The sequence below is a fragment of the Podarcis muralis genome, chromosome 6 (genome assembly GCF_964188315.1).
Source record: "Podarcis muralis chromosome 6, rPodMur119.hap1.1, whole genome shotgun sequence".
NCBI lineage: Eukaryota > Metazoa > Chordata > Lepidosauria > Squamata > Lacertidae > Podarcis > Podarcis muralis.
In genome coordinates this window covers 44278443-44298600 of record NC_135660.1, presented here as the reverse complement: position 1 = coordinate 44298600, position 20158 = coordinate 44278443, and the positions used below count along the sequence as shown (strand labels likewise).

General features: G+C 43.9%; 1 protein-coding gene across 3 annotated transcripts in view; it reads right to left on the bottom strand.

Annotated features, from left to right (window-relative positions):
- Positions 1-1241: 1241 nt before the first annotated feature.
- TRIM8 (tripartite motif containing 8) overlaps positions 1242-20158 on the bottom strand; it is a 73475-nt gene continuing 54558 nt past the window's right edge. For all 3 annotated transcript variants that reach the window (XM_028730433.2, XM_028730434.2, XM_028730432.2), the window contains exons 3-7: positions 11618-11713; positions 10550-10783; positions 7943-7974; positions 6450-6565; positions 1242-2666 (exon numbers count right to left, since the gene is read on the bottom strand). In XM_028730433.2, the coding sequence (XP_028586266.2) occupies positions 2059-2666; positions 6450-6565; positions 7943-7974; positions 10550-10783; positions 11618-11713 (1086 nt within the window). In that variant the 3' untranslated portion in view covers positions 1242-2058. The remainder of the gene's footprint in view (positions 2667-6449; positions 6566-7942; positions 7975-10549; positions 10784-11617; positions 11714-20158) is intronic.

The following is a 20158-nucleotide window of genomic DNA, read 5'->3' as shown; positions in this document are numbered from 1 at the left end:
ATTGTTGAGTCAGGCAGACAGGCTGGCTGATGCTGGCATTGGTGTGACTGCAAATTCATTGGCTGCACATATTTTGAATTTTTATTGTCTTTATTTTCCTACTCTTTTACACTGCAGATGGAAGGAAGATAACAGAGGCCCAGGCGTTAATGCATAGAATCTGGCTGCTGGTGGGGAAATGGACCTGCATGAGAGAGAAAAAACGGGTGATTTTCTTTCTTTCTTTTGTGTAGAGAAAGCAGAGGGGAAAAATGAAAGTGATGATGTAGTTTTGGAAGGGGAATTGGGTTTGCGAGGGTGATGTGGATGATTATAGCACTTGATTTTTAGGGTCCAGTCCCCACCAATACCTATTTACTTACCCATGCTTACTATTTATGGCCTTGGGTAAATCACTTCTCTCTCAGCCCCAATCATTTGTCTTTGACAAAAAAACAAATGTTGCAGAAGCAAAAGCAGGGGTTAAAAGGAGTTGTTTCGTACTTGGGAGTTCAAAGGGATGGTGAATTTAAACTCCAGGCAAAAAAAAAGATTGACCAACAGTGCAATCCAGTGCAAATACACTCAGAGATAAGACTCACTGCGTTTGATGACAGGGTACATGAGACTGTATCCTACATATCATACAACAGAGCTATACATTAATGTTCATTAATGGTTTAAAAACTGCATCTCTAGTATAGCCATGAACTTTCGCAAACAATGCTACCAAATGAATTAGAAAATGGTGTTTTAAATGAAAGAAGAGATGTTTGGGAAACCAAAGTGTGAGACATATTCTGCACTGCAATGCACTGGCTAAAATATCCTATATGAAGAGCTACATCTTTCTTAATTTAACCGAGTCTCACATTTTTAACCAAGGCCTAGCAGGTGAGGAGTATAAGAACCCATCTGTCACATGCTGTGCATCTTATTTCTAAATACCCGTAAGTTACATATACCTTTTCTTCTACAGTACTACACCAATTCATGTTCAATTCAATGATAACATCCAAACTATATTCCTGATTTACTCCAGAAGGTGCAGGATATTGTGCGGCATATTTGACTAGATTTCTTCAACAGTTACCTGGTACTTGCATTTCTGATTGAGATTATTCCAAAGGGAGCACATAAAGCAAGCAGAGTGCAAACTATTTTTAAATGTTGTCAGTTTTCTGTTTGAGTAACGTTTTCCTGTTCCCAGACGAGGCGTTGGTTGAAATAGTGCCCGCGGAGGCAAAGCAGAACAAAGCATGTGCACTAAGTGATCACATTTATTTGAATATTTTTTGTGTGTGTTCTAAAATTGGTTACAGAATAAATACCTGCACCTTATAACAGGAAGTCCACTTTTTTTTAATACAAAGTGCTTGTTAGAGGAAGTTGCATCAACGAAACACAGGAAGGAATGTGTGCATCTTGACACACACACTTCCCTCCTGGAAACTAAAACAGATTTTTTTTTTATTTCTTTTTTTAAAAGTTTCTTTTCCCTTTTTTTGTGCATTTCATTTCCTGCCATTGTGTATTTACAAATCTCTGAAAGAAGAAGGAAAAAAAATGCCAATATGCACGATACGTGGTCTTTTAACACAAAAAAATCAGCCTTAAAAAAAAATAATCTACAAATGTCATTTCTTAATGAATCAATGATAGAAATTTTCTCCTCTTAAAAAAATGGGAGGCGAAAAGGAATTTTAAAAAGCAAAACCAAAAGAGCCCAGAGACTTTGAAATAGAAAAGGATCATCTGTCCCTTTAAAAGTTTTCCAAACCGGAAAGTAGCAATGTCACGTGATCCAGAAATAGATGCTTGATTGATATCCTTGTTAATTTTTTTTCCCACAGCTTCCCCCACCCTCCCGCCCATCCTGATACAAAGGAAGACTAAAAAAAAAAAAAATTTAAATTAAAGACAGAGATGACAGCAATGCCCCTCTCAGATTCTGGCAAGTGGTAAGGAATAATGGAAATGGGTTTGATTTAAAAACGACAACGACAACAAAAGCTAGATTTAAAAAAAAAACCAAAAAAACTTTCAAAAATCAGTAAAGATTCTATCCAAACCAGATGGTTAACTGGTGACATAGTGTTTGGTGGAAGGCTGACCATAAACTCTATAGAAATCCTGGCGTCCGTGTTGCTGAGATGCATCAATCCATTCTCTCACTGCCAATCCCGGAAGCGACTGAGGTACGGAGGGAGCAGGTGGGAGGGGGTGGGAATATTCCTGCGACGACACTGTCCATGGAAAGTGGCCTGACCGTGGGTATGGTTGATGCCCGCTGTGATTGGATACTGAGGAACAGTAACAGTTGTCCACCGAGCAGACAAGGATTTTGCGCCCACCATACTGAGACAGCACAGACTGCTGAGATGATGTGCTGTTGGGGTAGTGAGAAGGGTTGAACATCGAGCCAGAGTGAACTGGTTGAGGGCCACTGGGAAGTCCTACTATGTGCTGGGTGGAGCTACAAGGCACCATGGGTTGTGCAGACTGGCCTTCAGCCGCCGAAGCCCCCTGGCTCACATACTGGCTGGCCACAGGTCCCGAAGAGGGCTCCAAGAAGCTGGCTTCCGGGAAAGCTGTGGAGTGCTTGCGCTTCTCGGCTCCTGAATTACTGACGCTGCAAGGGTACATAGGGATGCTCTGCAGGAACGGCACCGAGGTGCTGAAGGGACCTGAAGGAAACAGAGAAGACAACGTGCTGTCACCTTGAGCAAGAAGGCAGCCCTCTTTTCCAAGTTCCGTGAGCCAACTAGCAGCAACACCCCGCCCGCCCCCTCCGGCAGGGATCCGATTGCCCAGTTTTCCATGCGGCAATATAGGCCTCGGCAGAGAATGTCAAAGTATAAGGTCTGACCTCACAACCACATACTAAAAAGCACAAGAACACAAGCTGGGGAAGAGAGTCGCCAATCATTTACAGATTTTCCTGGCATTTTGCTCACTGTTCTCTTAGTTCTGCTACTATGTAAACAAACCCGACATGGAAGTAAGTTAAGGGGTTTTGTTTTAGGATAAACTCACCAAGTACTAAATGTCAGAGAATGATCCTTCAGAGGCATGTGGAACCAGCAAATCTGTGACCACATAATGTCCTCTATAATCTGGCAGAGAAGACCTGCATAGTGCCAAACACTACAGAAAAAGGCAACATCCTAGGCCCTTCCTGTTTTAGAACTCAGAACTGCCTGCCAGCCTTCAGTTCTTACACTAAACAAATGAACAGAAAATACAAGTTTCACAAAATGGCATATCCACTGTCTAGCGCCAAAAATCTGAAGATGGTGCTAATATGCATTGCTTCTTGTATTTGCATAATTGAGTTGGAGGTGTTTTTGATGCAGAACCTGGCTTTGGGGGAACCAATCCCAGGAGCTCAAAGGTGAAGCTTTAAAGCCACAACCCTTTAACCATTTCCCTAATTTCCCACCCCCTGGCCTATTCCAGCCACAGGAGGTACAAGGTGAACGTCTGATTGCATTAAGTGTCTTCTGCCAGTCAAGAATTACCTCACACCCTGCTTGCTAGGCAAGTCCAGACTTGGGATGCTCTGTATTATTAGTGGAGTAATTTAGCAGAGTCCAGGGGCTAAGAAACCAAGGGATAAGGGGGTGGAGAGAACTACAACACCTGGAGAAGACAAAGCTGAGCTGGATTCTCACTGCAGTTTCTTTGGCAGGTGAAGCTTAATGTGCAATTCAATTTTTCAAGTCCACATATGGCTGAAAATCCAGACCAGGATTTTAAGGTACTCTGGTGGTGATGTCAGGCAAGCAAACACCAAGATACCTCTAGAGCCAACTAGAGTTCTATGAGCCCTGCCATTTGTTTTCCCAAGCTCATATTCAAACCTTGTGAGATGTTGCTTGCTCCCTCTGCCTGGAATATCATTCCCTTTTTGACCCATCAAGCAATTTCTCCTCAACCTTGTGTCCTCAAAATATTTTTGATTACAGCTGCTGTGCTGTCTAGGGCTAACGTCACTGCACTCCCAAACACCTGGAGTGCTTTGGGTTGGAGAAAGCTTCATTAAAACATTGTAACTTCTTGTTCCACAATAGTCTTTCTTTTTTCTCTTTTTTTGAATCTCCTGCAATAATTACCAATCTATTCTTGGTTGTTCTGCTATCCAGCCTGGTGCTTGCCCTGCACTTTTTCACCCTTTGGCAAAACTAGTTGCAGATCAATGCTCATATTTAGTAGCTTCTCAAAGGCTTCTTGATCATCAACTTGGAATATAAGACATTTTCAGCACAGGCTATTCTCTTTGCAGACTCAGAGAATCAGGGAGCTGACTCCAATTCCCTGATATCCCTAGATTTAAACCACCTTTGACAGATTTCCATTCAGCTTATTCTTCAAAATTCCCAGGGAAGGAAGCTCTATCTCTGCTGAAGGGAAATAGATTTACTGCCAAACTGCTTTTAGAATTCAGGAGGGTTCTCCCCCCCCCCCCTTTTCAACATTTATCCTAGATTTGGAAGGCTGCAGTTTGAACCCCCTGCTTCTTATCCTAGCCTCACACTGCAATCCTATACACGCCTACGCAGAAGTAAGTCCCTTTGAACTCAGTGGGACTTACCTCCATGGAACTGTGCATAGCCAGAGGGCTGCTGTTGGATTCCTCCTTGGGCATTATTTCAGTGGGGAGGGGCACGGCATGCCAGGGGTAGGCGGAACCAAAGGCAAAAGTGGGCAGAGCAATGGGTGTGACTGTCTACAGTACAGCCACACAAAAGCCAGAGCTTTCTCTACAAATAGAACATTTTACATGCCCAGCCACACCTCTCTCCCTCCAGACCAGCAAGAGGCATTTTTGCACTTCAAGTATATACTCTACCTAAGCAGAAACACTAAAAGAAAATGTGGAGGCAGTGAGGGCTATGGGGGGGGGGGGCAGAATCCCAAGGGCCATTAGAAAGATCTGGAGGGCCACATCCAGCCCCCAGAGCCTGAGGTTTCCCACCCCTGAGCATTACGATCCTGGCATACAGCCCATTCGCCTTCTTCTTCACAACAGCCACTATTTTGGGTGTCAAATCTAATACCATATCCAAAGCCTTCTTTGTGTCAAGCTCAGCTGCGCTATCTTTTCTTTGCATGCTTAACCCACAGTCTGTCTGTCTGTCTGTCTGTCTGTCTGTCTGTCTGTCTGTCTCTCTCTCTCTCTCTCTCACACACACACACACACACCGAATCCCTTTCAAAAATGGAAAAGCACTCCAGCTGAGGCCAAACTACAGCCAACTTATAGAGCAATGTTTTCCCCTCCCATGTGTTGCCTGTGATGTTTTTGTGACTGCAACCCAAAAGTGAAAGTGTTTTTAAGAGGGGGTTGACAGGAGTACTATCTTTGCTGAGTCATAGTCAGGCTGAAAACAGCATGTACATTTAAGGTTTCTTACAGAGAGTAATAGGAGCTTTCCTGTCAGGCACTGGGATTGTATTTGGACACACAGAAAGAAATACAGAGACCAAAAGAGGAAGGCTATGGCTGAGAACTTATGCCATGTTACATACAAGTGAGCCCCTGAAAATGCCGCAAGCAAATATGCTTAGGAATCAGACTAAAAGGTTGCAGACCCTATACAATTTGTTAATTGGAAGCAAGTCCTTCCCAAAGATTTAGTGGACAGTACTTCCAAGTAGAGTGGGGATGCAAGGGACAATGAGAAGTCAGAGGCAATACTGTCCATTGGGGGAGGAGGAAGAGAAGAAGAGGCATCTAGCCTGAAATATCAGAGTTAAAGGTTGCAAACCTGGACATCATGTGTTTCTCTAAGTCATGAAAACACATCATCCAAGTATTTCCAAGTGTAACATCCAACTGTTCCTGATTTGAAAGACAGGTACCAAAAACAAGACAAAGAAAAACCTTCCTTCCTAATCAGAGATCATAAATTGCCCCAAGATAACTCTGGGATCAACCGCACTGCAGGAATAAGAACTACCCTTAACAAACTGCCCATACCCTTTTAGGACCACTCGCCTCTGCTTTGAAAGCCATGCGCCTGGGGGCTGGGGAGGCTCAAGACAGTCTGATTTATTCCAGCCCTGCTACTTCCTACTTCATATATATATATATATATATATATATATATATATATATATATGAATGAAATTACATGTGACTGCAGAATTTTCTGGGTTTTTTATCATTTGCCTTAATCTCAGGGTAGCTAGCTGGCGACAAGTAATGGTCAAATCCAAGAGACTGATCTCAAACAATTAACATACAGCAAAATTAAACTTGGCCCCTGAGAAAACCATTGCATGGAACATCCGCTCCCTACCTTTCCCAACCTCACCCTTTCAATAATATTTGGATTTCTAGTTCAAAGCACCACTCTGACCAACAACACCAAGGCTGTGTATCGTATACAAAGACACATGAGAGCATTCCCTCCTGGGTTCAGGTGTGCCGGGGAGATGGAAGGGTCAAGAGAGGCATCACTCACCTTCCAGAAGCTTCCGCAACTGTTTTTCCTTCTTGGCAATCTCATTCAGGAAGAGCTTGGAATTGAGGTGGCCAATCTTGGGAGGGGGCAGGCTGCCTCCTGTGCAGTTCTGGGTCCTTAAAAAAAGGGGGGGGCATTACATTACAGACTGAAGTACTGTACTGACTTTCCTCCTTCTACTATCTGCTGGAAAGCAGATTGCAATTCCCTTCTGAGTTGGGCAACTGGTTCTTTCCTTGACTTTGTGTCGCGCCACATTACTCGCTTTGATTCCATTCACCACTACCATATTCTCTTTCAACATTTTCCTGTCATTAATACTGATCAAAATCACCTAGTTTCACTAACAGTTTTATTTTACTTTTATTTTGCATTGCTATGCTGTACGCCCCCCCCCCCCCGCCACTACTGCACACACGTTGCCTACAGCTAAGTAACACAGGACCCACAGATAAGACAGAAGCATGACTTGAGTGCAGTTCAAGAAGATACACTCTTTTAGAGGTGGGATTTGGTCAACTAGATTCTTACAAAGTGTGAACAACCTGTCTTGCAGGTTAGAATTGCCCCTGAAAACATCGTGCTGATTCTTAACTGGATTTTGCACAGCTCGTCAATCAGTTCTCATCTCATCTCCCTCCAATTCATGAAAATATACCTTTAGTACCAAGTATTTTCTACCTGTGGAAGTGGCTAGGCATTATAATCCATTTTTCTCTCAGCTTTCTTTCAGAAAGCTGAACAGATCATGCATCTTAATTCTTTCACAGTAAATAAGGCTTCTTCTCTTCTTGTTTTCTCAGCACTGTGCTGAGCTCAAGATATAAACACTAGAATTCAGCAGTAGCACCTCATCCCTACTTCTAGCAAGACTGTAACTCCCCGATAAAGCAGCAGTTCCCAAACTCCTCCCCCACTTGATGACTTTTCTGTCTGTTGCAGCAATTGTAATGCTAGATGCTGTATGATTTTTAAGGATGGTTAAGTCCAGTCAAAGGTGACTATAGGGTGTGGTGCTCATCTCGCTTCAGGCCAAGGGAGCTGGCATTTGTCCACAGACCACCTACGTACCACAGCCTTTACCTGTTGTTTTTTTAGACATGCTGGGGACCACCTGGATGAAGTAGACCCAGTGGCGTAGCGTGGGTTGTCAGCACCCGGGGCAAGGCAAGTAATTTGCGCCCCCTAACCCGTGGATTTTAGCACTGATTTTAGCACTGGGAGTGCGAGCGCCCCCCCCCCCAGATGTTGCGCCCGGTGCGGCCGGCCCTCCCTGCACCCCCCACGCTACGCCACTGAGTAGACCACAGTCTGATGGAACTCTATCGCAAGGTTTCCCAAATGCCGTGGGAGGAACAGTAGCTTAAGATGTCTACAAAACACTCCTTTTGATACCTATTGCTCTCCCCAAAGAAGAAGCTCTAGATTAGCAGTATCATAGACATGCAGCCTCCTTCACCCAAACCCAGACTGCCAGGAAATTGATTTCTTACCTATCCATCAAGATTTTCACCGACTTGGTATTCTAGGAGGCAATAGAGAAAACGGAATCAGAAGCTGTAAGTCATGCAGACCTCTTGTGGCACAGCAGCAGCACCTTTCCCCATTTCTGTAGATTTCTCTGTCGTCTCCCTCGCACCCTCATTGATTTCATATGAAGGACATTCCTCTTACTCAACCACCCATCCTCACAAACAGCCACACACTGTACTTCCCAGATACAGCAGCACTATCTGAGAGAGGCCACAGCTCAGAGCAAAGCACATAGGTAGAGATGCCAGATTCAGCCCCTGATCTTAGGTAACAAGGCTAAGGCTGGCAAAGCCAAGGCCCTGAAGTCCAATGCCAGTCAGGGCTGCAGTACTGAGTCATGTAGGTCACTAGTCTCGGATTTATGCAGCTCCTTATAATGAACTAAAGGTAGATAAAGCTGAGCTGCTTTACAGGGCTGTTGTAAAAACGTTGTAATGATAATATATGTAATCCACTTTGAAGTACTATGTAATGCTAAGCTGCTGTTACTATACCAAAAGTCTATTATTTGAGACTCAAACAACACCTTTGCATCCCTCTGTTGAATGGAAGCATCTGCCACCAGATTTCAAGCTCAGTCCTTAGCAGTGCACAACACCTTAACAAAAGCAAAATAAATGCCGCCACTTTGAAGAATTTTTCTGAGTAATTTATGGCTTGGCTCCAGCCCTCCAGGATAACAAAGGTGGAACTAGAAGGGCCGTTTTTATTCGTCTTGTGAGTATGCTCTCTAAAGCAACCAGGTGTGCCAGGCAGAAACTGCCTTGTAAGTCTTTAATTCAGATGATGATGATGATGATTATGGGAACTTCAGCTCCCCCCTCCCAACATCGTTAAATCAGCATCTTGATTCTAGACTTTAACTTGTCACTTTAGCTACAGTCCAGAACAAACCACTAACTCTGAAGCACAAGATTACAGAGGCTATTGCTTTCATTTCCCTCCACCACTCTAGCCTCATGTCATCTCCCTACTGTCAGAACAATGCCAACAAAAAACTCTGTCCTCCAGCTCAAAGGCCATTTTATATAGCTATATTGCACCCTGGCAAAAAAATTTTTTAAAAATCCATTTGCTACAGGCTACCACTCCAGGTTCTGGATATTTATTGAAGCACAATTAGGCCAACATTGGTGGATCAGCTCAGCTAAAGGGATATACTCCAGTAGGGTGTAAATACCCTGCCAATCAGCTGCTGAGATTTACTTGGAAAGCCTCTTTTTGACAGACAGCACTGTTCAAGGGGTCAAGGGCATATCGTCTTTCTAAAATGAGGAGTGGGCCATCTGGTCTATGTGATGGGGAGATTAACCCGAGAGGGGGTTGCTCAGCAATATCTTACACCAGAGCACAAGTTGAGATGCCCCTTGTATTCATTAGCCTGCTGCATGACATGACAAGATTCAGTTTAGGAATCCAGAAAGGGAAACCTGTTGGGGGACATGTCGGTGCCCCACCAGCTGCAAGGGAAATCTCCTAGTATGGCATGTTATACAAAGCAGCACCTAAAATTGCACCCATCTTCCTGAACCTAAGAAATGTTGACCTTTTCCCTGGTGGAACTTAACTCCAAAGTAGTAACCGTCCATATATATATCATCCCCCTCCCCCAGCCTTAAATGCTTGGTGTTTCTTATGGCAGCTAGCACACCTTCCTAGTTTAATCCTTAACTTTGGGTTGCCAGATGCTCCTTATTCTAAATAACATTCCTGTGAGGTAGATTAGGCTTAGGGCTCCAGGCACTGCCTGGCCAGGCTGCCTTGGCTTCAGCCTGAATGCTGCATAATATGCATTCAAGGCTGTGCCCTGAGATCTCCGCCAGCTCCACATGTCTGATAATGTGCTACTTGCCACCACTTCCTCCAAAGAGCTTAGGGTAGCCTACACTGAGTTTTCCTGTATTCTCTTCAGAACAACTCTGTGAAGTGGGTTAGATTCAGAGATGGTGAACGGCTCATGGCCAAGGGGGGGGATTTGAACCTGAGTCTCCCTCTGCTCTCAGTAACACACCCCTCTGCTCTCAGTAACACAGAAAGAAAGGGGTGCCCAATCCTTTTCCAATCAGTTCTTCCACAATTTCGGCATGACAATTTAAAATGTCACAAGGCACACACATTTTGCATGGTGTTCTTGAGTATCTACACACAAGTAGAAAACAAGAAGTAACCCGGACAAATAAACATTACTCCGCATCTCTGAGTCCTTTTAGAAGATGAAACTACCCTGGGTTGAGCTTTTCCCTCTGAAGCTTGGTCATCCTTACGGGCTCAATTTAGCCACACAAGAGACAACATTCATGTCGCTCTTTAGGCAGGTAAGTAGCCCAGTGTAGGGAATGAGTGGGACTCAAGTTGTGCCAAACAGTTAATTCACAGAAAGTAGGAGGGAAAAGCAGAAGCTTCCATTTCTGTGGATGAAAGTGAAGCTGTGTCAAGCTGAGGCATATGGCAGCTTAAAGCGGCCATTTTGGGGTCAGGGTTGTCACATAAGCTCCAAGTCCTTCCCTTATTCCTGCTGCCAAGTGCTCCACCAGACCCTCCCCTTCCCCAAACACCCCCCACTTCACCTTCATGAAGTTGATGTCCTCGGTCTTGTCATACATGACCTGAACGGAGCTGAGCAGCTTCTTGGCCTCCTGCATCCGCTCGCTGAGGTGCAGCACCTGGGCAGCATTCTCGTTGCAGAATTTTGCCTGGGCCTTGTCTAGGATCTCCATCGTCTTGCGCAGATCCTCCTCAAGGATCTGGTGCATCTTCTCATACTGCAGGCGCACCTCGTCCTTCAGCTGGTTCACCTTCTCCTGGTGGTATAGAAGGGGGAAGAAAAATGCCTCTTGTTAGCCTCCCTTCATACCTACTTGCTTTATCTTTTGTGACTGAGGCTGGGTGGGGAGGATGCACTCTGAAACTAAATGACTGGTGTTCCTTTATGCAGTAGCTATGCCTAGGGCACCTACGCAGGCTCTCAATTTTTTTCTGAAGAACAAAAAAGCATAGGTTACTGACTTTGCTTTGATCAGACTAGGAGGGAGACACAAGAATACAGAGTTGTTCAGTAAAGGAACAGGATAAAGTGGCTATCCAGTTTGGGGGAAACTAAACTAGTAGCCATTGCAGAGGGAACACCAGGCAACCAGGAAGAGAATGGGGTATATATTAACTCGAAGGAGGCTGTGAGTGAGGACTCTTGGTCTTTGTTCCTCATCACAGAAGAAGAAAGTGAGGTTTCTTAAGTAAGGCACCAGGAGGGATAGGATGATGGGAACCAAACCTTGAGAGGTCCGTCCCTGCTGAACAAAGCAAGTTCTTAGATTTACAGAGAGATGCTTGCAGAGATGTATGGAGAGATGCTTGCAGAGTCGGCCATTTTTGCTCTCTCTGCCAAAGACTTCACACCCTTGTGTCCTTTAAACTTTGGCTACTGGGTTTGCTTAGAAGCTACAGCAGGCAGGCCCTTTATAAGGTCATTCTGGCAGAATAAGGTCTTATAACCTAGGATTCCATTATTGCTATGCTGGCTGAAACTTTTTCCCTTCCCAGTTCCTCTATCAAGGCATTTCCTTGACTGGTGGGTAATTGCAGCCCAGCATCCTAACACCAGGGAGGGGAGGGGAGAAGAGAGAAATCCAAGTTACTTCAACCAGCCGCTTGTCAGACTCCAACTTGTAGAGCTGCTCCTCAATGTCTTGTTCGCGTTCCTCCAGGCGGTCCTGCTGCTTCACTAGCATCTTCTGCAAGAAAAGGGACAAACAGAGGAAAATCAAGAGTCAGAAAAAGTGTGTTCCAGAACTGGTTTACAAGTTACTTGGAAGCAGGATAATTTTAAAATGACTTCTGCATTACCGCTTTTGATGTAATGTATCAAATGGAGTTTGCATCTCACACCTACAGTGAGAGCCATAAGTCAAAATGTCTTCTAGAACTCTTAGCTCTCACTCTTCACAGAAACCCATTGACTAGCACTACTGCTTTGTTCCTCTCCTTGCGCAAGTGGGAGCAACAAACCATGTTGCCCAGGTTTAGCGTTAATGTCCATGCCAGGAAACCCTCAAACAAACTATGAAAGGGGAGCAAAGAGCAAAAGCTTGGCTTCACATCATGACTTGCTTGTAGCAAAATAAACCACTTTGAACAGAGTGTGAAGTCTGGCTTTGTTGTTTGTTTCTCCTGCTGGGTGAAACAGTGAAACGAGAGTCATTCGCTGTCATGGATTGGCTGGAGGCAGAGTAGTGGGAGGCACCAGCTGGGAAACCCCCAAGGGAACCCCCAGGTGAAGAAGGCTCAGAGCCAGGGTGGTGGGATGACCATGAATGGTCAGAGGGGGAAAAGGGAGCAGAAAGAAGGAAGGAGGTGTCCAAAGGCAACAGGGTTTAGTGAGCAGGAAGAGTCTGAGGCAGAGAGCAGTCCTGATTTAGAGGCTGGAGAGGAGGAGGGCCAGGAGACAGGGATGAGGCCGGCTGCTGAAGAATTCAGGGAGTCTCCCCTTCCTGCTGCAGCTAGCCCCCCCCCCCCCGGTCTCTCACAACACACACAGAAATGAAAAGAGCAGAGGAGAGATTGTTGCGTGCAGACACTGTCCCCAATTGCTTGGGGGAAACCCTGGAGAGGAGGGGACTTAGGCAGCTGTGGGAAGGTGCGAACCTTCAGTCCTTGCAACTGCCTCATTGGGTGTCAAGACCTACTGGGAAGAGTTGCTGGGATCACTAAGCCTGTGCTGTTTTGGTTTCTTCATTAAAGAGTTAACATCTCCAACACTGTGTTCTTTTATCGCTGACCTACATCTGACTCTGGCTCCTGACACCTGCATGTCCACGCTAAAGCATAAACTATGGTGCATCGCGATGCCCACACACAGCCACTGTGACATTACAAGAACAAGGAAAGCAGTCTCCCTCCCCAAACTCCAAAAAAAGAATAAAGTTTCTAGAAGACACATGAGCTGCCTTTTCAGGACCATCCAGTGTTATAAATATGCAGCGTCAATCGTTTCCTGGCTAGTTCCCTACATGAGTTTTCAAAAACATACCCAGAGAGCTACAAAGTCATGAGGAGAACTCCAAGACTTCTTGATCCTGAAGTTCCCACCCCCTCAAGCCCCTCAAAAACTTGTTTTCTTGTTAGCAACAATTTTCTTGTTAGCCACAAAAATAACCTAGGGAAAACAATAATGGCCAATGGTGTAGCCAGTTTGGAGAAGATGGAGGGCCTGCACTCCTCACTTGGGAGATCTCCCTTTTGGTGTTGGATACTATGCTGGATCAGACTGAAGGCATCTTCTAACCATTAGCCCATTCCCTTAAAAAGGCATCTCTGGTCCCTTGAAGCCAGGGTAACTGGCTCAAGACCAGAGGCAGAGCAACCCTTCTGGTGGCAGTTGCGGGAGATCAACAACAGAGGTACACTCCATCTTCTAAGCCCCTGCTTCTGACCTTTTTTTGTTCCCTTCAACTGCCTCTTAAGCAAGGGAATTAACTAGGTATGTTCTCATGCCAGTGGTTTCTGGTTCTGTTTGGTGCTATGAGGGAGACAAGGATCCTGTTGAGCAGACATCCACACAAGCTACCCTGTTTTCAGCCCCGCCTCCATCACAGCTACAATCTCAGAAATTTCTGAAGTCATCCACAAAGGACTTCTAGCAATGCAGTTCCCCCTTTGCCTGTGGAGGGAGATTCACAATATCCTATAGCTCCTGGGACACCTCTGCGATTATTGATTGCATCCTAATCAATCCCTGAATAAATGTGTTTTTAACTCCATCCCCAAAGCCATGAACAAGCTTAGTTTATCATATTAAGAGAGGAACAGCAAAAGTTTCTACCCACCAACCTCACCTTTCCCAAGCATGCTTGTAGACTGGCAATTCTATTCCATGCTGGAGATGTGTTAATCGTTGTGTGTTAATGTCATGGGTTTGTCAATCAAAGATTGAAAAGTATGAATCTCAGTGTGAGAAAACCTGAGAGGTATCTCACTCATGCTTTTCTTAATATATTTAGAAATATTTTAATTATTTAATTTCTATCTGACCCCTCCCCCCCCCCAGGAGTCAAGGGCAGCAAACAGCAACAAATTAGCAAAATAATGGGCCTTAATCAACTAAATAGTTGCAGTGGCAGAAGCACTTACAAGAATTCCCACTAATCCAATGGGAATATCCTTCTCTACTCCCACTGCATGTGTCCCCCGCCCCAGTCCTCCGAGTCTGCTCTGGAAGGTTGGAAGAACTCCTAAAACAGATTGTGGAGCGCATTGGTGGAGGAGATGGAAATAAATTATTGTGGTATAAGGAGAATCCTTGCACTGAGGAAACCATAATCTTAGCACTACGTTGAACAGGAGCTAATACACTTAAAAACAAAACAAACACATATCTAAAACATTTTTTTTAAAAAACAGTCTCATGCACTCACAGTTAATTATTTCAAGGTTATTATTAACACAATGGGCAACACTGTAACATATACAAGAGTTCGGCTTTCATTTTGCTTGACTCAGTCCTGTTTGAGGCTTATGTAACTTTCCCCTCAGTTTTACTTCATATTTAATTTTTGAGATTTTTTATTATTGTCATGATTCTTATATCAATAAACCATATAGCTGCTTGCCATTTTTAAAGTACTTTTAAAAAAATGTACTACTGACACACCTAAGAAGATAGCCATTGTAAATAACAGAAGAGTTTGACTCTGGTTATCAACAGCACGATTTAGGAAATGCCAAGTAATACATTTTAGACTGATCTGGCAAAAAGGAAGGAAGGAAGGAGCACACTATGAAGGAACATGGAAGATTAAGTGGTGGAAGGAATGTATACTACTGATAGTACAGCAACCAAAGAGACCAATAATATTGGAATGCTTATATCCCCCAGTGCAGACCTCTACAACTTGTGACCCATTTAGCCTACCAGGTACTCAACAGCTCTTCTACAGACACAAACATGAATCAGTATACATGCTTGGTAGGTCACAAGTTGTACAAGCCTGCTCTAGTGTAATATCAACTGAAGGTATCAACTTCCATATTGTGCCCAATTTTTAGTTAACTGCCTTCACTAGGCTGGCTTTTCCAGGCCCTCATCCAGCCCAGATATCATATCTGGAGAAATGACCAGGGTGGGAGGAATAAAATGGCACTTTTGACAGTGGCACAATGAATGCATGGGGCAGAAATTAATCCAGACATTGCAATTTTCAGTCCTTTCTGAAGAGTGGGGGAAGGGCATTATTTATAATGGATCTTCACTGGTTTGGAAGACGTAAGAGAGATGAAAGGGCTTTAGGCAAACACCTTTTCGGATGAGAAAGCTTCCTGGTTGACTTCATGCAGCAGGGGAAGTTGATCTCATTTCTGGCAAATGAGCTTTTTGTGATAATAAATGATCCAGATAAACCAGTCCTGCAGAGTCTTTATCTTCTGCATCAACAAATGTGTTTGGTGTATAATCTTAACAGTAAAATGCACACCTTTGTCCCAGATACCATTGTCCAGCTATGGTACCGATCAACAATTATTTCACATGATGATTAAGCTCTATCCAAGTGCTGTGGCTATTGCTGATCAACTATCATGTGGATAATTGCAGTTTACATGTTTGTTTAATTTGCACCTGCCCTTCTTCCAAAAAGTCAAGGACATTTTATCCTTGCAACTGCCCTCTGGGGCAGGCCAGACTTAAAAGACAGCAATGTGCCCAAGGCCACTCAAGGAGATTCTTGTCAGAGCAGGGATGTGAATCTAGGTCTCCCTGGTTCAAGCCAAACATTCTATCCATTACATCACAGCGGCTCCCATAATCATAGTATGATGACTCACTAGGTTAACTAGGCAACAATGAAAGATCAAGGCACATCACAGGGAATACATAAGATTTGTGGCACAGATCCCACGTGGCTTAAATAAGCAAGCCACGCCGTACAATTCAGCCTGCCTTGTGAAAAATCTCTTCCCAATTCCAAAGACAAAGAGAAAGCAGGGCAAGATTAAAGAGAGCCGACACTTTATCCTATGTGCCACATTGGCTGTCATACAAGGAGATAATGTTGATTAACATGGCTGTATGGATCAGCTCCTATCCATTGATGAGAAAAAAACAACCACACCTAACAGCTGTTCTACAGGCAGCATGTATAGTAAAAGCAAGGCTGGATTTGTTCCATGTGTTGTGATCACTGATCACACAGAACTTGGAATTCTGGAAACATGTGAGCATTGGAATATATATTAGGCAGGTAGGAGACTCTGTCTCCCATAAAACAAGGGGAAAGGACAATCTATTTATTAAACTTGCAGCCCACTCCACCTCCACATAAGTCGCAGCATCTTACACCTACTTCCCAAGAGAGCTCTTATCCAGGCAGAGCCAGGCCTTCCACGAGCTTTCAGCGGTGGAGCTGCATCATGCGCTTTCAGGGGACTCTGAACCAATCAAGAATCATTCCCCCCCCAAAAAATAAACAAACATCTATATATTTTGTTTCCTTCCCTCCCCTTCTGTCCATCCACCCACCCTTTTAGCCATCACATTGTATTGGCCAAATTCAGAGTGTGAACCTAAACACAGACAATCATCCTCTTAAAATTTTCATTGAACAGCACACAGAAGAATTTGGGGTGCTTTATAAAACATGATGGTGGGTGATAAGATCCGCTTGATTTCTTCAGAGCACAGGATTCTTATTTTTAATAGCCATCATCTGACTGAAGAAGTTAACTCCTTAATTGTATGAGTTTTAAATCAATCCACTCTACATAAATTCCATAAGTGAAAACAACTACAGTTGCAAAAGAAGAACACGTTTCTTGCTTTTTAGGCAACACTCAATATGTGCACAGTGGAGGGTAGAAACATTCCCTCCACAGGGAGAAAGATGGGGAAATACCTCTCCTAAGATGGAACCCACCACATATTACTTTTCTTGGGTACTAATCTTTAAATAATAATTTCTTATTATTATTATTATTATTATTATTATTATTATTATTATTATTATTATTATTTTAAATCTACCTGCCTAATCATCTAATGGTTAATCTAATGATTAACCAACAGAGCACCTCCCATATCAATGGTTGAGGAGGAGGGACACTGCATAGTTTACTCTTTGTTGGAGAAGCACCACACCCCTTGCTGCTCCCCAATGGGAATAGGATTATTCCAATGTGTTGAAGCCCAATTTTCAATGTGCAGTTTAGATTATTTAGGGTAGGAATTTGGATTTATTTTCATGCAGAACACATTTTCCCTAATTAGATCTGATAAATATTTATTATCTTTTTAGGGTTGGGGAACGAATGAAGGACACCGACAGAAACACTGCCCACCCAAACTATTTCAGAGGCCGTAGCAGAGTATTTATACAGACCCGAGCATACAGACCTACAGATACAGAAGGAGGCAAAGCATTTTAGAACCAACCCTCCCAAATGCTCTCTCTCTCTTCTTTGTGGTAGCAAGCCTTACTCTATGCAAATGACAGTAGAACTGATGCTGATTTGTTGGCATGCAAAGATCTTTCTGCCCATGCTTTTGGGGAAGGGCATTTGAATTTGTGTGTTGTTGTGTGTGCATTAAAAACCATTATCAGATGGGGAAAACACACTCTGTCCTCAAGTACTGAGTTTCTGTAAAAGAGAGAAGGGCGGAAAGCTGAACCTAACTGACCAATCCCCAAATGGCTACTCAGCTTGAATCATCTGCTCAACAGCTTGGCTTGGAGAAGCTGGTCTCCAGCCAAAAGCTGCTAGTACAGGATCGGTACTGGGCACCTCCAGACGCTGCATCAAGGGCACGCTCACAGTGAGAGAGAGAAAATCCACAGACGTTTGCCCTTAATTCTCTCAGTGCACCTAATCCCCCTCAGGAGAAAAAAATCTGCCTAGTTTCAAACCTTTAATGAAAACAGGGGAAGGACAGAGCAGGAGGAAATGTTAACTGGTTAGGAAAGAGAGTTTGTGGGAGGGGGGAAATGACAGCAAAGACCAATTTTGAGGGGATTATTATTAACTACCACTTGGGGTTTATAATCAAGTAATTAATTCTGGGTCTAGGCAGGGGGAGGTGGGAGGGGGATTAATTGCACTGCAGAGGAAGGCCACCATCTTCTCTCTAGGCAGTGAGAAAGAATTTGGTGTTTGCCCTCCCATTTCCTCTGCTTTTACCTCAAGGTCTAGGCACCTCAGGTCTCCTGGGAGCAGGAAATGGCTGGGAGGTTGCAGAAAACTCTATGGGAGTTGGGTGGGCTCTTGATTGTTTCATTGACCGACAATAGGCACACTCACAGACTCTATTTCTTAAGGAAGGAGGAGATTTGCCTACTCCAGTGCTTTTTAGGTTGCTGCTTCCCCCACCCTATTTTCTTCTGGAATGTTTTATCTAAAGTGCTGCTGCATTTGTGCACCGAGGGATTCTCAGGCAATATCATTGGCTAGTTAGAAATGAGAGATGCATTCTGCCTGAGCAAAGTTGCTCCGTGCAACCACAGCTGTTTTCAAGAGCTCAGCTACTCGGCTAGTTAATTAAGATAAGCTCTGCAAAAGCTGAGCTATGAATCAGTTAAGACTCGTAACCACCCCCAAACGGAGCAAAAATGTTACATAAATGAAGAAACAAAGGGATTAGATGGACGCTGCCTGGCTATAAAATATGGTGGCGACTTGAAACAGGCGCATACCTTCACTTTTAACATTTTTGAGCACATCAGATTTTTAACATCTTTCTGGAAATGTGAGCTGAGAAAGGCCAATGCTAAAAAAAAATCAAAAAATCCCTGGCCACGCTTCATTCGCTTTTCCTGTCAAGCACAGGGTCGAGAGGTGATACTTTCGCATCCACCTCACTGTTCCTTATTAGAGGGACATCCCATGTCTGGCTCTGGTTCTCTCTCAGTTTTAAGAGACTGATGCTTTGTGTAAGTACTCGCAGCATTTGTGACACTCAGGAGAGAAGCAGCTTTTAAAATAGAAAACGAGAGAAGCTTTAAAATAGAAGAGGCAAATGTGAGAGGTACAAATCTGCAGCACTTGGGGAGTCTATTCCAGGCATCACACCTCAGGCATCCCTGCCCCTAATGTTGGAGGCCACAGATAGAAGAGGGAGAATGTTTTGCAATGTAGTATCTCATTTACCAGGGAACAAAGGCCTCTGCATTTTTGGGGGGGGGTCCCTTATTCCAGTGTTAATATTGCATTCACATGCGATGCCAAGGGAGGAGGTTTTGCTGCAAGGACAATAGTTGTGTGACTGTTTTGCGCAATCCCTTCCACAGCCTTCCTAGAAATGCACACTTACATATGAGAAAAAAGCTGAAAGTGGCCTGAGACCCGATTTTCTTTTCATGAATGAAATGAAGTTTACCTGCTCCCCCCCCCCCACACTTCAGCCCCTTGTATATCCTGAAAATCTGCTTCTGGGGTGAGAGACCCTTGGGAATAGGGTGGGGAACTGCAGATGAAGAGGAGGGAGAGATGGAGAAATGACTCAGGAACCGAGCCAGGATCCAGCCTGTACCAAATACTTTAAATAATAAATAAAGGCTCACCTAATATGTGAGATGGGAAAGGGGAGAAAAGCCTTGCTGTGGTTTTCTATTTTAATCAGTATTACTGGGAAAGCATTGCAGAGGAGAAATTACACAGCCTGAAATCAGATAGCTTCCATTAAAGAAAATAATTAAACATGATAAAAAAGTAAGTTAACAGAATAGGGTAAGCAGGGCATGGGAAGGAGAAGCTGCATTGCTGATCACTAATTTCACAAGAAACATTGTATTACCAATGACATTCCCACGCATTCCCACATGGCAGCATAACAACAAGGGAGGTGCTATTTGAGGGGGGCATCACATTTCCCTCAGGTACATTATTAGGTGGTATTCAACTAAGCTTCACTTAGCGAGCACCCACAGATGAATGGACCCACACATTAATTTCAGCAGGTCTACTCTCAGTAAAACTTTGTTGAATACCACCCAAAGTGTTTTGACAGCTCGGGGAAAATACTGTTGTTGCAAATGAAGCACAACCTCCAAGGAAGATACATGAACTGTGGGGAGATAAAAATACACTTAGGCCACCCCTGCACCATGCATTTAAATCACTATTTTAACATTTTAACAGCCATGGCTTCTCATAAGGAATCCTGGGAACTGTCATTTGTTAAGGGTGCTGTGAATCGT